General features: G+C 45.5%; 1 protein-coding gene across 1 annotated transcript; it reads right to left on the bottom strand.

Annotated features, from left to right (window-relative positions):
- Nucleotides 1-7741: 7741 nt before the first annotated feature.
- LOC145797503 (uncharacterized) lies at nucleotides 7742-10016 on the bottom strand. The gene is made up of 2 exons (XM_082884754.1): nucleotides 9756-10016; nucleotides 7742-9646 (listed from the first exon to the last, which is right to left on the bottom strand). Exons 1-2 carry the CDS (start codon nucleotides 9991-9993, stop codon nucleotides 8622-8624), a joined length of 1263 nt encoding a protein of 420 aa, XP_082740880.1. The 5' UTR covers nucleotides 9994-10016; the 3' UTR covers nucleotides 7742-8621.
- Nucleotides 10017-17822: the final 7806 nt, after the last annotated feature.

Genomic DNA, 17822 nt, shown 5'->3' with positions numbered 1-17822 from the left:
AATCGAGAGAGATGAAGGAAAAGAGGTGAATAGAGAGAGCAAGAGTGTGAGAGAGAAAGAGAGAAGAGAGAAAAGATCCAGAGCCAGAAAAAACCAGAGCCACAGGTCACTGAAAACAAACTAGAGCCGCACGTCGCCAGAGGCAAACCAGCGCCGAAAGCGAACTAGAGCCGCACGTCTTGTTGTTGCATTTTGCTGCTTACTACTGCGTTCTTCTCTTGCCAGAGAGAAGATTAGGGCTAAAAATAATATATATTGGTGGTATAAGATTAAATATTTCAAAACATTAAGGATATTTAAGTAATTTACTACTGCGTTCTTCACCTTTCTTCTCTTAGGGTTTTCTTAATAGCCACTCAGATTCGTCCTTGTTTGTCAGAAAATGTGCTACTCGCATTACTATTCTTCTTAGCTATGTGAATGATATACTTCTTGTAAGAGGGGCTAATTTGAGCCCACTAAATTATTTAGGCCCAATAGCCCAAGATTAGTGGGCCAGAATTTATCGCAAGTCCAAGAATCGGTGGGCCCAGATTTATCGCCATCAAACGGATTAAATCGCTGTAAGCCTCGAAAGGGTTCGGGTCCACGAACCTAGAGACTTACTCAGGCCCGGAACTCGAAAGGGTATTAGGCAAGCCTAGAGATCCGAGGCACTCAGACTCGAAAGGGTTCGGATCCACGAACCTAGAATTCCGAAATACTCGGCTTCGAACGGATTCAGACGCAATCTAGAAGTCGCTCCGTTAATGAGTCCCAGAACACTTGCGGGCTCGGAGCTTTCCGGGATCTACGCACCAGAACCATGGGCGTAATGGAGTTCGAACAAAGGACCCGATCCCGAGGACGGTGAGTGGAGACAAATTCACTCTTCGGTTAAACTAGCCTATACCCGGGTCGAGGTGGCACGACCCCAGGGGGTCCATGAGACTCGGCAATATTTTGCGGCAGGACGTCCTCTGGGACTACCCCTGACCCTTTGGCATGATTGGGGATCATTGGTTAGGTGTGGCTAAGAAGAAGGGTTTGCCGAGGGATTGATCTCCTCTTCGGGGTTTTCTCATCCTCGGAGAAGTCACCTCCTCGGAGAAGTCACCTCCTCGGAGAGGTCACCCCCTCGGACAAGGTGGCTAGAGAGAATATCCCCCATGTGCCTTGCACATGGGCTCCATCCTACATCATGAGGTGCCTATAAATAGCACCCACCAATAGCTTTACAAGGGAGGGATTTTGGAGATTTTTAACTCTTGGGAAAGAACTAATTTCCCTTCTCCATTATCAACCTTGAGAGTGAAAGTGGGAGATCAATGGGAGAGCCTTGCCATTATTCTATTCTCTAGCCATTTTGCCTTCTTCTTCACCCAATCTCTTATCTCCATCATCTCCTTTGTTGTTGTGTTCCTAAGTTGAGATTATTAAAGAATCTAAGCCTCTCATTATATTCTAGAGAATTCGAAGTTATTCTTCAAGGATCTTCGAAGATCTTCGAATTTTTCAACTCCTTTCTTGAACCCTCTCCTACATTTTGGCGACTCCGCTGGGGAGGCGGATTGGTTAATGGTCTCAACGAGATCTGGAATTCACACAACTCCAACAAGGATGGCGGGAGAAGATGAAGTTCACCAACAAGGATCCTCTAATGGTGGTGATGACAGAACCATGACTCCAGATCAACCACTTTTGCTTGAAGCCATTCAAGGACTTCAGAATACTCAGCAAGAGATTCTTACCACTCTTCAGAATCTCACTCACACCATGTTGGTGATGAGTTCTAACTTTGCACCGGCGCCAAACGGGAATCAAACTGGTGGTGGAGTTATTCTCGCCGGAGCGCAAAATCAAATCCAAGGAGAAGTAGGCCCCAATCAGCCTATGGCTCATGGCAACACGGCCACAGTAACACATGCTCAAACCACAGTAGGCGGCGGCAGTTTGCCCATACCCGGGCTCCATGGCGTGCCAAGCCAAGATCCAATGGTGACTAGGGGAGTTTCTAGTGTAATGAATGGTGCTCCGGCGACTGTTGGTGTCCAAGAAAACATAAGGAGCATGATGGCGCAAAAGGGAGCTCTGCCCGTACCTAATATTGTCACGCCACCAGTAAATGTTACCCAAGCACCAAGCGGGCCTCCTTTGGTGCCGACAATAAATTTGCAAGCACAACCCGGTATAGCGGCGCCGTACGGTGGACTTTACGGGCCTCAATTCAATACCCCATCACCAACTGGCTTGTCTATAGGCGCTGATGGCCAGTATCGTCAAATGTCCTCACCAATGATGAATTCGCAGCATCAGAATGGCCAAGACGCCCCTAGCTCAGTCTTCGGGTACATAAGCCAAGTCCCGGGAATACCGCCATCAAACTCTCTCCCTCAACAGTTTCTCACTCTCGCCGATGTGCAGGCCATGTTCGATCTCGAACGGGGCAAGAGGACCTTACCCTCTTTGCCTGATCCAGACGTCAAGCCGCCTTACCCCATTGAGATGCTGAGCTATCCATACCCTGAGGGGTATACAGTGCCGAAGTTCATCAAGTTCGACGGCAAACAAGGAAATGCCCGAGAACATGTTGTGCGATTCATCGAGACTCTAGGTATTCATGGTTCAAACCACGTCCTCCGACTGAGAGAATTCTCGAAGTCCCTCACCGACCGAGCATATAGTTGGTATGTTAATTTGGCCCCAAACTCTGTTCGAAGTTGGGAGGAAATGGTTAACAAATTCCACTCCAAGTTCTTTCAAGTGGCGGAGAAGGTGACCACACTTACATTGTGTAAAGAGAAGCAACAAGAAAGTGAAGACATCCTTGACTACGTCAAAAGGTTTCAGGACAAGGCCGTGGATTGTCATGAAGCAGTTGAGGAAAGTTATCTGGTCCAAATTTGTCTAGAAGGGGCATTGAGCAGGTACAAAATGTTTCTAGTTAACCACAAACTACCCACCTTCTCGGCATTCATAGAAGCAGCTCGGAACATTAGCATTCCTCAGGCTCAGGAGTCCGGATTTAAAGCCAGTTACAAGACTAGTTTCAAGTCATCTCGTGGACCTATCGTTGCTGCTGCCTCTGCCCCGGATACCCGAAATTCACAAGGGGGAGGTCATAGGGGCCAGAAAAGAAAGCAATATAATGGTGAAAAGGGGAATGTTTCTTATCCATGTGGAATCGAGGAAGTGAAAGCTCTAGTTAAGGAATGGGTGGCTGACGGAGAGCTAAAATTGCCTTATGTTGAAGAAATGCCATCAAAAAAGGACCGTGAGAGCCCTGAATTTTGTGTCTACCATCGTACATTGAAACATCCGACAGAGAAGTGTTGGACTCTCAGGAAAATCTTCAGAGATAAAGTCGAGGCAGACGAATTGAGGTTCAAAAAGCGAGGGACTCAAGACATCCGAGAACAACCGTATCCTCAACACCGAGACAAGGGCAAGAATGTTGCTATGATAGCTTATGAAGGCCCAATGATCGAGGCTATCGCTAATCTCGATGACGATGACTGTTATCTGGACGACATCCTCGAGCCAGAGGGTGAGCAAGTTTACTATGGAAGTGCTCTCGATCCAGAGGGCAGAACATTTATGACTCATGGCGAAGATCCCTTTGATCCAAAAGGAGGAGAAAAATACTATGGAAGAGGAGGACACCATGTTTATGTGGCATCTTATTTTGAGGAGACCGAGGAGATGGTTAACTACGAGCCTCCAAGAGTGGAAAAAGATCCGGATCACTATGCCAAAACCCTGCAAGACTGTGTAAAGTTCAAGCAGTTCTTTGACCAGCTTGGACTTTCCAGGGAGGCAAGAACGGAAATCACCAAGTCTATCATTAATATAGCCGAGGCACACCATGAGGAATGCATGTCGACTGAGGGGTCTATCCCGAGGAAGGCAAAAGAGCAATCTAGTGCCATTACTTTCTCCGAGGCTGATCGGAAGTATCCTTTTTCTCACAATCGCCCGCTTTATGTGACTGTTTTTATTAACGGGGTTGAGTTCAAAAGGGCCTTTCTAGATAGTGGAGCCTCTATCAACATTATGACTCGCGCTACTCTAGAAAAAGCCGGAATCTCTGAAGAACGCATTGTGAAGCAGCCGATAGTCATCACTGGCTTCGGTGGAGAAAGGAGAGTTACTATCGGATGCGTAACAGTTGATTTAGCCGTTGGAGAGATTCGCTCGGCCACCAAGTTCCATATTATCGATTCTGAGGCAAATTATCACATCATTCTAGGGAGGACCTGGATGCATAGATATGGGGCTGTACCATCAAGTTATCATCAGTGTGTTAAGGCTAAATGGGGAAAGAAGACGGTGACAATTCAGGCTACAGAAAGGCCGTTCGAGATCCATGAAGCTCATTATTCTGATGCCATCTATTTCACCGAACTGGCTGTCAAAGAAGTTCCCACCACCTCTAAGCCTCGAGGGGTCAAAATTCCTCGTTGGGAGGATATCAAAGATGACAAGGAGCCGATGACAGAATCAAGTAAGCGGGCGATGTCTAGACCAGAAAGTCCGCCTATTCCTCGGAAGGTGATGAAAGTTCGAGAAGGAGGCAAGATGGTGTATTATTTATGAAGGTGCGGGGAGTCGGTTTCTTCAGTCACCGACTCCGAGTCAAAAGAAGAGCCTCCTGACAATGATATAGTAATAAAGCCTGAAGTGGCTCCAGAATGTATGCAAGATGGGCCGAAGCCTCAGCCCGAACAACTTATCGAAATAGATCTGAGTGATGGACAAGATGCACCAAGGCCGGTATTCGTAAGTTCGAGCCTTAGCCCAGAAAAGCGGGAACAGTTGTTAAAGTTGATAAGCCGATACTCAGATGTGTTTGCTTGGTCATATAAGGAAATGCCCGGACTAGATCCTGACCTAGTCTCCCACTATCTTGACGTGTTCCCAAACTCCAAGCCAATTAAGCAAGCTGCTCGAAAATATCATCCAGATCTCGAAGAGAAGATTAAGGAGGAGATTGAAAAACTTCAACAGGCTGGTTTCATCCGGCCAATACAGTACCCCACGTGGTTAGCAAACATCGTGCCAGTAAAGAAGAAGAATGGCCAAATCAGAGTATGTGTAGACTTTTGAGATTTGAACAAATCTTGCCCGAAGGATGAATTCCCTCTTCCTCACATCGACACCCTCGTGGATACTACCTCGGGACACCAGATGTTCTCATTCATGGATGGATTCAGTGGATACAATCAGATTAAGATGGCTGAAGAGGACGCAGAAAAGACCGCTTTTAGAACACCTCTCGGAAACTTCTTCTATACAGTCATGCCTTTCGGACTCAAGAATGCCGGTGCAACTTACCAAAGGGCTATGACTGCAATCTTTCATGACATGATCCATCATGAGATGGAAGATTATGTTGATGATCTAGTGGTGAAATCCAAGAAAGAAGAAGACCATCTCCGAGACCTTGAGAAGGTATTCAAGAGGTGCCAGAAATTCAAAATGAGGATGAATCCTCTCAAATGTGCTTTCGGGGTGACGGCTGGGAAGTTCCTCGGGTTTCTTGTACATAGGCATGGTATCGAGGCAGATGAAGACAAGGTCAAATCTATCAGAGCAATGCCTCCCCCGCATTCTCAGAAGGAGTTAAAGAAGTTCCTCGGGAAGGTGTCTTATATTCGGAGGTTTATCCCAGCACTGGCAGAGATCTCTGCGCCTTTCGGCTCTTTGTTAAAAGGAGATGCCAAGTTCGAGTGGAACCAAGAGCACGAAAAGGCCTTTGAGAGAATCAAGGCGGCCTTGACCTCGCCTCAGACCATGATAGCCCCGCAGCCCGGGGTGCCTCTAATGTTGTACCTAACTTCAACCCCCAAGTCCATAGGGGCATTATTGGTCCAAGATGTAGATGGAGTAGAACGCCCGGTGTATTACATCAGTCGGAAGATTCGAGGAGCAGAAGTCCGATATACTCCAGTAGAGAGACATTGTTTAGCTTTGGTATTCACTGCCCAAAAGCTCAGACATTACTTCCTAGCACATCAGATTCAGATTGTTACTAGAAGTGATCCAATCCGATACCTCCTCAGCAAGCCTGCTCTAACCGGGAAGGTGGCAAGATGGTTGTTAGCACTGGGTGAATTCGAGATCACATGTGTAGCCCCCAAGGCGATCAAAAGCCAAGCCTTAGCTGATCTCCTTGCCCAATTTCCAAGTGGTGACTATGAACCAGTGAATGAAGAATTAAGAGGAGAGGTGCACGCAGCTATGGCTTCCGAGGAAAGCTTCTGGACGTTGAGCTTTGACGGAGCAGCAGCCGGAGGGAAGGGAGGAACCGGGATAGTCCTTACAAGCAAAAGTGGAGAAAAGTTATATTTGTCTTATAAACTGGATTTCCATTGTTCGAATAACGAAGCCGAGTATGAGGCTCTTATTTTAGGCTTGATAGCAGCTGAGAAGCACAGTATCAAGAAGATTCGGATCCGGGGGGACTCAAAGCTGATAGTGAAGCAAGTTTCAGGACAGTTCGTCTTAAAGGAGCCTGCCTTGGCCACATATCGAACAACAGTCCAAAGGCTTCTTGACAAATTTCAGAAGGTCGAAATAGAGCATGTGCCTCGCTCCGGCAACAAGTTTTCAGATGCCCTCGCAACATTAGGGGCAAGAGTTGACATTCCAGAGGAAGAGGCAACAATTGTTATCAAGAAGAGAACAGAACCTTCAATAATACCCGAAGACAAAGGCCTTCCAGAGGACTGGAGAGGAGAAGTCCTCGAACAACTCAGAAGCAAAGTTGGAAAACTGACTATGGCCAAGCTTGCCCAATTCACAATTATTCAAGGTGAACTTTACTTCCGAGGAGGTACCGGATTCCTAGCCCGGTGTATTGGCCAACAAGAAGCAAGCTTCCGACTACAACAGATCCATGAAAAGTCTTGCGAGGATGGGGATATCAGTCTGTATAGAAGAATCCAAAGACAAGGTTATTATTGGCCCGAGATGGAGAAGGACTCGAATCAATTACAGAAGGAATGCCCCAAGTGTCAGTCATACATCCGGGAGGATGAGAGTTGCTTTGAAATTGATACCCCTGACTGGAGGCAAGTCTACATTGACTATCTCAAAGAGGGAACACTACCTGAGAGCCCGAGGGACATTGCACACCTCAAGAGGAGAGCGAGGCGGTACTTTCTTGATCAGGACAAGCTGTATAGAAGAAGTATTGAGGGCACTCCCCTGAGATGTCTCTCCAAGGAAGAGTCAGATCTAGTCCTCGGAAGAGCCCACGAGATTGAACATCAAGGAGGGGCTCGGCTGTTCGAGCAACTTATACACCTTGGGTATTACTGGCCGACCATGGAGTCAGATGCATCCCATCACGTGAAGAGGTGCCAGACTTGTCAGAAACACGGAAATTTGATCCATGCTCCAGCTGTAGACCTACATAGTATCCGAACGCCATGGCCGTTCCATACCTGGGCTTTTGATCTGATAGGGCCCATCTCCACATCTTCTAAGGGGTACAAGTGGATTCTCGCAGCCACAGAATTGAGTACAAAGTGGGTCGAAGCAATTCCTCTGAAGAATGCTACGGGGCCTGCAGTTGCGAACTTCATCAAGGAGAATATCATCTGCCGATTTGGAGTACCAAACACCATCCTCTCGGATAACGGCACTCCCTTCATAAACAAATATGTGAAGAGCCTCCTAGAGACTTACCAAGTGAAGCATCACAAATCCACACCCTACTATCCAAAAGGGAACGGGCAGGCGGAAGCCACAAACAAGACACTAATAAGGATTCTGAGCAAGATGATGGATGAGTTTGGGGGGACTTGGTCCGAACAGTTGATAGTAGCCCTATGGGCGTATCGCACTTCGAAGAGAAAGCCAACTCAAGCAACTCCTTACTCCCTTGTGTATGGGTCCGAGGCAGTGTTACCTATAGAGTTGGAAACGCCATCTGCTCGAATGGCTCTCGCCTCGGGGATGGTATTGGAGCCTCGAACCACCAGATTGGAAGCATTAGAGGAAAAGCATGACAGAGCTGCAAAAGTCATGGAAAGGTATCATGAGTCCATCGCCCGAGCCTATAACCAGACTGTGGTACCAAGGAAGTTTGAAGAAGGTGATCTAGTATGGAAGATTGTAGACCCAATCATGCGAGGACAGCCTTTACCCAAGTTTTCTCCAAAATGGGAAGGGCCCTACAAGGTGGTTCAGGCAAGCTCAAGCGGGTACTACAAACTTGTAAGGGTTGAAGACGGCTTCCGAACTGGCCCGCTCAATGCAAAGTTTATCAAGCATTACTACCCATAGTTGGACTCATCTATGTTGAAATTCATTTTCACTTTCTTACTTTGTCTAAAGGTTGTATTTCCCTTGCGTTATGAAGAAGCTGGTTTTCTCTATGGTGTATGTTTTATCCCATCACTTACAGTGAATCTATTATGCTTTTGTCAAGAAAGTTGAAGAACTAATGAGAATATTTCAGCTTTTATAAACATGTGCATATGATTGTTCTATCATTCGAAATAAATATTTTATCAAGTAGAATGAGAAAACAATGCGAAAATATCCAAACAACAAAAATTTTGTCATTTCATTGCATTGTCCTAGATAAAACATTTTTATCGAAAGGGGCAAGAAAGTAATGATAAAAAAAAAACTCAATCTTTCCTAAAGACACCTTCGAAGAAGCTGCCCGTCACATCTACATCTGGAGGACAAACAGTAGAGTGTGCCTCTAAAGTCTCCAAGGCCCGAGCATAACCCGACTCAAGTTCACGAAGAGTTGCCTTTGTCTCATCTATAGAGGTGCGATAAGAGGCAAGCACAGACATAAGTTCCAGCCGATGACTGGCGTTCGAAGCTATATCCAGGCGCTTCCGAAGCCATGATAAGTCCACTTGGTGACGCTCCATGTCAGAGATCCCCTGATACGCCGTCTCGACTACTTTTCCATTAAGGTCACACAACCGTTGCGTGTCCAAGCTATATAAGATAGTGGCAAAAGACTCGAGAAGAGCAGTCTGAATGAGTGGACACTGGCAAGCAAATGAAGCAAAGGTCTCCGGGTAACTTGAATGCACAAGCTGTAGAACTGAAGCAAACTCAGGAGCTACCCAATAATGGAGAAATGATACTTTGCCAGAAGTCGAAGGAGGAATTGGGGCCGGAAAGTTGCTAGTCTCAGGAATCTCCCCAATGTCTATCGGGTTAGATGAACCACCCGGAGGGGTAACTCCCGGCAGAGGTCCCGAGCCTGAGAATGCCGAACGATAAGGGGACAGACCAAAAGCATCACTATCAATGTGGAAATCACTGAGATTCAAATCCAAAATATTTGAAGGCACTGGCGATGAAGAACCTCTGGCAGTCGTCTCAAAGGCAGGTGTTCCCCCTTGAGAAGGAGAACCGTGAGGAGTTACAAAGAGAGTCGGAGTAGAGTCCGGGGCAGGTGAAGACGGGACCCCGGTAGCAGCTAACACTGGAGCAGAGTCCGAGGCAGGTGAAGGCAGGACCCCGGTAGCAGCTAACACTGGAGCAGAGTCCGAGGCAGGTGAAGGCAGGACCCCGGTAGCAGCTAACACTGGAGCAGAGTCCGAGGCAGGTGAAGGCAGGACCCCGGTAGCAGCTAACACTGGAGCAGAGTCTGAGGTAGGTGAAGGCAAGACCCCGTTAGCAGCTAACACTGAAGAAAAGATAAGAAGGCCTTATTAGAGGTAGGGAACAGGAAAGTCATTTAAGTAAAGATTTCTCACAGATATAAGTAAATGACAAACTTCAGAAAGAAAGATTACCAGAGGGAGAATCAATATGCAAAGCAGGGGCAACTGAAGGACTCCTAGCATCAACAAAGTCACTTGGTCGTGTAGAGACCACCTGATCGATCTCAATGTCTGATGAAGCCTGAACAGTAGTAGTCATCCCTGAAGAAGGAAGGAGGGCCGGAGGATGAGAATCACCATAAGTGCCAGAGCGAGTCTCAGAGATCTCTAGCACATCCACCTCCACACCATTCCCAGAGGCGCACCTCATCTCTACATCGCCTCTAGAAGCATGGCCCGCAACATCAATTTCTGTGGCATCAGTCCCTCTAGCAATCTCAACATCAGAACGGTGAGCCCCAACAAACTCGTCACCAAGGTAGTGCTCCTCCTCAGCTACGGTAGGGCGATGACGACGCGTGCATGGAATAAGGTCACAAAAATGATCGGAGGACTTAGCCTCATCATCATCGTCATCTATAACTGCTATACGAGGGGTGCACATCTTCACAAGTCTTGCAGACAAAGGGAGGGTGTCGTCCAAGTCTGAGTCCGGCCTGGGGGAGGCAGCGTGGCCAGGAGCCACGGTACCGAGAACGTCAACAACCGCAGGATCCTACATAACATGGGCAAATAAAAGTTTTCATTTTAGAAGGTATAGTCGCAAGAAGGAAAGTAGCTTCAAATCAAGAATTTCGGGTACCTCACGAAGCCTTTTGGAAAGGCGAGGAGCGGAAGGACTGGCATCAGAAGTCCTCTTGTGAGCCATCTTCTTAAGGCGGGTCGTCCGAGGACCAGAGGCCTTATTCAAAGGGACTGGCTCTGGAGAAGTAATTGCCAAGCTAGAAGCAGATGCCCGAGCAGAAGGGTCAGTTGGAGCAGATGAAGTGAAGAAACCCTCGTACATGTGGTCAGATTTTCGGCTCTCGGGTAGCCGAAGAGAAGAATCCTTCTTATAAATCGGCGGAGGCAAACATACGGTCGGTCTGCTCTGGACAAATGCAATAAACGCATCGATATTCTTCTGCCAATACCGCCTGAAAGAGGGGGTGAAACCCCCTACTCGGCTCAAGCCTGGCATCGTCAAAGAGCCGGATATGGGAAGCACGGTGTGTATAAGCCGGCGACTGAAGCGCCCGTAGCTCTCTGAAAATGATAATAAATGAGGTGCTGGCCCCGGGGCACATTGATCAAACCCGAATTGACATGCTACACGGTCAGGCCTATAAACGGCACTATCAACGCCTTCCTCATGCCACACCGGTAATGAACTCGGACGGATCATAATTAGCATATCAACAAAGGGTGCAGGGATGTTCTTCGGCAAAGGAAAAGACACCAAGCGGGAGGAACCATGATAGATAAGCGGTGTGGCCACACCTACAGGTGGGCATACATACGGCCGTGCCACAAAGCGTCGGGGATCATCCACCAGAGTATTCAAGGATAAGGTGGAAATAGTACGTGACCAACGTGTAATCAACGGCTGGCAAGACTTCGCTTTCTCAAATGTCCGAGACCCATCAGTATCGAGCACGGGGATGCCATCTTTATCCACTATCTCCCGAAGAACTTCCGCCTCAAATACAGTCGGAGCAGGGGCAAATTTTGGGAACCTCTCGAAGAAGAAACATAGCAGGAACTGGCTGTGAATAAAGGAGACAGGCTCATATCGACCCACGGAGCGAACCATATCTCGATGTAGCAGATCCAGCCGATAATAGAGATTCCCAAGAAATAGGGGAGCCAAAGGGATCCGATCTCCTCTGAAGAGCCTGACTGCCAAGGGGAAGACGAAAGGATTGAGGGAATCCGGAGGTGTGCTCGGAAGAATGAAGAATGAAAGGAAGCAAGCCAGAAATCCCAAGAAATAGAGCCTGGAGCCATACATCGGACCGGCTTCATACTCCCGAGAGTCAGGATCAGTATCTCTGGCCAAGGGCTGAAGATCCTTGAAGAAGTGACGGATCCATGCAGTATAGGAGGCACGGTCCGTCCTTACTCGACTAGTCCTCCTCGCTGAACCATCAAAAACAGAACTCCACCGACCACAAGTTTGAAGATTTAGCTTCAGAGATTGGATCAAAGAATCATCTTCGGGGGGTGTCTGCTCAGGGTCGAAGGCATCAGGGCCGGTCACTTCCAAACGCAGCAACATGAACACATCCTCAAGGGTGGGCCCCATCTCGTGCTGGCCAAGTATAAAGGTGTGTGTCTCGGTGCTCCATCGAAGAGCCATGGCTTCCAGGCTAGCATTGTTGCGACGGATGGATAGAGATCTAGATATTTTCACCGGAATCAATAGCCGGGCCTCCTGAAGTCGTTGACAGAGGCTCCTGTCCGAGAGGACATCATCGACCCACTCTTGCCAACCGAAAGGAGGGTTTGAGAAGGCCTTGAACTGAGGATAACAGTATGGAAAGTCCCCCTGCTCAATTCGAAAGCGTAGCACCGAGGAAGGAGAAATGAGGGCCTCATGTCCAGAGTCAGTGTCCTCAGTGAGACATAATGGAGCCGCCTTCGGAGATAGAAGAGAAGTGGTGGAGGTAGCCGCCCGCCAGAAGGGGTCCTTCCGACCAAAATAAGGAGATTTCCTCCACTCAGATGCCGGAGGTACATCCCTCTCTTTCATGAGAGCCGGTTCCGATGACCCCGGGACAGCGGGTTTCTTTCGAGAAGACATATGGCTGAAATAACAGGTATAAATAGTAAGGAGTTGACCGTATTAAAATTCAGAATATTGGAATTAAAGCAACACATTCGAATGAAATTTCGGCATCAACTATTCGTTTATCTGAGAGTCCATGAATTCAACAAATTCTACGAGGAATTTTTTTACACCAAGAGTCCAGGTTCAACCCCAGAAGTCATCAACAATTCTTTTTCTCGGGTGTTCCTCAAGCTCAACAAATTTTAATACCAATGGGTGCATCATCAACATATAGATTTTCGTCTTCTATCATCAATAAGAGGTGCAATGTCATAGGTCGCTTCATGATGAAGTTCAATCGGGTCAATTTCTTAAAGTCACTATGTTCTATATTAAAGGTCCAATTTATACGGGGCTCAAAATTTGGACAGAGTGAAGTTCAATAGTAAATTTCAGGCCCGAGATCCGAAGTATATTACATTGCTTATCAGTAGCAAGATTCAATGGATCATTATGCAAATTACAAGAATGTCCTTTCCAAAGTCCATATTCATAAGTCCAGGGTTTTCTCTCTCCATGTCAAAAATGGAGCTCAAATACTAGTCAACAAGTTATATTCGGCCTTTCCTCGGTGATAAAGTTCAACAAATTATGTTCAAGCCAAGCACCTCAATGAGGTTTCAAGTGCTAGTGCATGTTTCCATATGGCCAAAATCACGGTGTTTGAGCTAAAAAAAAATATATATATATATATATATCATTGGGATTGCCACAAAAATTGAGTCCATATTCAGATTCAGTTATTTATTTATTTATTTATTTTATTTTTATTTTCATCAGATTGCTTGAGCCCTTTACATTGCCACAAAAATATATTTATATATATTTAAATATATTTATATTCGGAAGAGGGGGTTGAATGTCATACTTACAAATTTGGGCAGTTAGAGAGGTGAAGTCCGAAGCCGATACTGGAAATTTAAGCTGAAATCAGAGAGGCTTTACAGACTGTAATCAACAAGACTGGGTTAGGCTTGGGCAAAACCACACACGTTGCGTTGAGAGGGCGAACGTGCGTGGTCAACGTCGGATAAGCTGAAGCCGGAAGCAGCGATGTGGAGCTAGGTTGGGCAAGACCACACACGTTGCGTTGAGAGGGCGAACGTGCGTGGTCGATGTCGGATAAGCTGAAACCGGAAGCAGCGATTGATTGTGCACAAGCCAAGGCTGATGTGGGTAATCCGAGCTCTAAAAAAATATATATATATATATGATAATCAATATATATATATATATATTTGCCCAAAGTTTGTCAAGCAGCAAAGTAAAAAAAAAAAAAAAAACGAAGCACCAACAGATTCGAAGCAAAAAATAAAAAAAAAATAAAAAAAAATAAAATAACATATATATATATAATAAAATAAAATATTATATATATATATATACATCATAAGCCATCTATATATATATATTCGAAATGCACCTCATGGTGGTTTAGACCACCCCTTCTGACCTTTGACACTAGAATGTCTCCGATGACTGCAAATTGGAACTTGAAGATTTAACCCTCATCTATTTCTGCATGACTCCACCATGGCACCCCACACCTGACTAGTATTGATTCTCTTTCCCTCAAAAGCGTCTAGCACAATGGTATTTCCACAACCCTCATAAAATAGTAGTCGCAAGAGCTAAGCACCAATTTGTGTCTGTCACACCCTTCCAGTGGCCTGTCTCATCATGGTCTACCGCTCTTAAAAGGAATCTAAATGATAACCAGATGTATCTAGCCGCAGAGGAAACAAATATCACACCTGAAACACGAAAGAACACTGAATAAGCTGAAGCAAACTGGTTTCATGGTGACTAGAGCATTAGGAACACACTGGATGGACATCAATTCACCTTTTAAAAATTGAAATTTTGACTGGCACCATGTTCCATGCACACTTACGTTGTACTTTCAGGTGCTATAGTAAACTTTACCTCTGATATTTGGATGAAGATTAGTGTGCAAATGGCAGAGCCTTCTTGAAGAAGAAGAACAGCTGGGTTGATCTCTGTGTAAAGGGGGGGGGCCGAAGTGGCTGTGCAACAAAAAAAGGAAGAAGGCTTTGAGCAAGGACCAAAGACCAACAAATCTAATACAGTGAAAGGAATAAAAATAGTTGAGAGGAAGACCAAGGCCCACAAAAAACGGGTTTCATAGTAGATCGATGACGGCGCGAGCAGCGTGTGTGAACAGTGGGCTAGAAGGATGCTGGGCAGGCCAACACCGCGCTGAGTGGGCGGCGTGGCCAACGCTGGTCAGTCACGGATAGAGGCAGCAGTGAGGTCACAGGTGCCGGAACAAAGCGCAGGGCTGAGCCATGGTTAGCTCTCCAGTAGGTCGACGGGGTGCAGCACGACGATAGGCAGGCTGGTGTTGCGACGGAGCTGCGGCGGATCACGATGGTTTGCGCGATCTTTGGTGATTACAAAAGTTAAAGAAGAGCACTGAGTTGTTGCTCTGATTAAAGAATGTTAAAGAAGGAGGCCGGCTGCAGCAGTATTCAACGGGTTGCAAAAAAAAGAAAAAAAAAAAAAAAGAAAAGAGAAAGGAAGAGAAAAGTTGTGCTGTCGGTGGTTGTAGGCAAAAAGAAAGGAGGGGGTATTGATTAGGGTTGCAAAAAAAAAAAAAAACGTGTGAGCCTTTCTTTAATTAAAAAAAAAAAAAAAAAGGGAGCATTATCTTTGAATATTCTATTAGTATATTCTAATAATGTATGTATATGTAATTGGTCTGCTGTGTGCCAAATAGCAAAACGCGAGCCTTGTGTGCTATTTGTTTTTTAAAAAAAATGGATGCTTTGTTATTATTTGCTTGGATTAAAAAAAAAAAAAAAAAAAAAAAAAAAAAAAAAAAGAGTACAAAAAAATAAAATTTTTGCTTGTCAATTTTTTCTGTAAATTGAAGTGCGTCATCAAATTTATCCATAGGCTCTGTCGTGACAAAACTTTTTTTTTTTTTGGGAAACGTGATGCGAAACAGGGTCGAAGAAATGACAGTATGCATGTCTGAGAAATTTAAAATTTCTCATACACGCAAGGGGCAAATGTAAGAGGGGCTAATTTGAGCCCACTAAATTATTTAGGCCCAATAGCCCAAGATTAGTGGGCCAGAATTTATCGCAAGTCCAAGAATCGGTGGGCCCAGATTTATCGCCATCAAACGGATTAAATCGCTGTAAGCCTCGAAAGGGTTCGGGTCCACGAACCTAGAGACTTACTCAGGCCCGGAACTCGAAAGGGTATTAGGCAAGCCTAGAGATCCGAGGCACTCAGACTCGAAAGGGTTCGGATCCACGAACCTAGAAGTCCGAAATACTCGGCTTCGAACGGATTCAGACGCAATCTAGAAGTCGCTCCGTTAATGAGTCCCAGAACACTTGCGGGCTCGGAGCTTTCCGGGATCTACGCACCAGAACCATGGGCGTAATGGAGTTCGAACAAAGGACCCGATCCCGAGGACGGTGAGTGGAGACAAATTCACTCTTCGGTTAAACTAGCCTATACCCGGGTCGAGGTGGCACGACCCCAGGGGGTCCATGAGACTCGGCAATATTTTGCGGCAGGACGTTCTCTGGGACTACCCCTGACCCTTTGGGATGATTGGGGATCATTGGTTAGGTGTGGCTAAGAAGAAGGGTTCGCCGAGGGATTGATCTCCTCTTCGGGGTTTTCTCATCCTCGGAGAAGTCACCTCCTCGGAGAGGTCACCCCCTCGGACAAGGTGGCTAGAGAGAATATCCCCCATGTGCCTTGCACATGGGCTCCATCCTACATCATGAGGTGCCTATAAATAGCACCCACCCATAGCTTTACAAGGGAGGGATTTTGGAGATTTTTAACTCTTGGGAAAGAACTAATTTCCCTTCTCCATTATCAACCTTGAGAGTGAAAGTGGGAGATCAATGGGAGAGCCTTGCCATTATTCTATTCTCTAGCCATTTTGCCTTCTTCTTCACCCAATCTCTTATCTCCATCATCTCCTTTGTTGTTGTGTTCCTAAGTTGAGATTATTAAAGAATCTAAGCCTCTCATTATATTCTAGAGAATTCGAAGTTATTCTTCAAGGATCTTCGAAGATCTTCGAATTTTTCAACTCCTTTCTTGAACCCTCTCCTACACTTCTAACTGGGTTTACTGTTCTTGATCAACTCTTTCATCATATGCATCAAGCTTTTTCCATGAAGGAATTGGGTGATATCTCTTATTTCTTTGGCATCTCTGTCCAAGCTCAAAATCATGGTTATTTTTTATCCCAACAAAAGTATGCTTCTGAATTACTCTCCAAAGCATGAATAGTGGACTATAACCGTGTGTAGTTCCTCTTTCTCTCAAGCCTTATTTTTCAGCATCTAATGCCTTGCCCTTTGCCAATCCCTCATTTTACAGAAGTTTAGTTGGGGGTCTTCAATATCTTACTATTACTAGACCTGATTTGGCTTTGGTTGTTAATCAAGCTTGTTAGCATATGCACTCTCTCTCAAATGGTCATTTTTGTGCTGTCAAACATTTGCTCAGGTATATCAAGGCTACTCTTTCTCATGGCCTACTGTTTTCCTCTGGTCCTCTGGTTCTTCAAGCATTTTTAGATTCAAATTAGCCTGGTGACCTCTATGATAAGAGGTCTACCTTTGGGTTTTGCATCTTTCTTGGCTCCAATTTGGTTTCTTGGTCTGCTAAGAAGCAAAATACTATGTCTCACTCTTCCACTGAGGCCAAATATCCCTCATTAGCCCATACTGTTGTAGAGCTTTGTTGGCTTCACCAACTGCTCAAAGACCTGTTTGTTTCATTCTTTGTTCCCACTTTTCATTACGACAATCTCTTAGCCATGACCTTAGCCACTAATCCAATTTTTCACTATCGCCTCATGCACATTGAAAGGGTTATTGCTAAGCTTCTTGCTCTTAAGTTTGTTCCCACTGAGCTTCAGCTTGCCGATTTGTTTACCAAGCCTTTAGCTTTCCCTCACTTCCATTTTCTTAAAACCAGGCTCATGGTGCAGCCTTGCTCCATTAGCTTGATGGGGGATAATAAGAATATCAGAGAATCAGCCCATAGATCCACAAAACAATCCAACCTCAAGTGTGCACAAGTGTCACAGCTCAAGTCAGCTCATGAAGGATAGCAACCTCACATGCATATCTGTAACAGTTAGTTAGGATGTTGAATAGTTTGTTATACAAGTGTGTATCAGTCAAGTGAGTTAGCTGGAATAGATGTATATTGATTACAAGATCTGGGATTGTATATAAACATCTGTAGAACTATTCATTTGTATATGGAATAAGAATTTCATTAAGATACTCAGTGTCGAACACTATAAAATTAGTTCTAATTGTTTCATATGGATGTTCAATGTCAAACAAAATATATTTATCCAGATACTTAATTCCAAACAT

The sequence above is a fragment of the Camellia sinensis genome, chromosome 1 (assembly GCF_055761805.1).
Source record: "Camellia sinensis isolate YWXY chromosome 1, ASM5576180v1, whole genome shotgun sequence".
NCBI lineage: Eukaryota > Viridiplantae > Streptophyta > Magnoliopsida > Ericales > Theaceae > Camellia > Camellia sinensis.
Note: the sequence above shows the minus strand (reverse complement) of the source record. Positions and strands in the feature narration are given on the sequence as shown.

Coding starts and splice junctions, on each gene's coding strand:
- LOC145797503 (XM_082884754.1), bottom strand. CDS start 9,993: ATGAGGTGCGCCTCTGGGAATGGTGTGGAGGTGGATGTGCTAGAGATC. Junction 9,647..9,755: donor GCATATTGATTCTCCCTCTG/GTAATCTTTCTT, acceptor TCTTTTCTTCAG/TGTTAGCTGCTAACGGGGTC.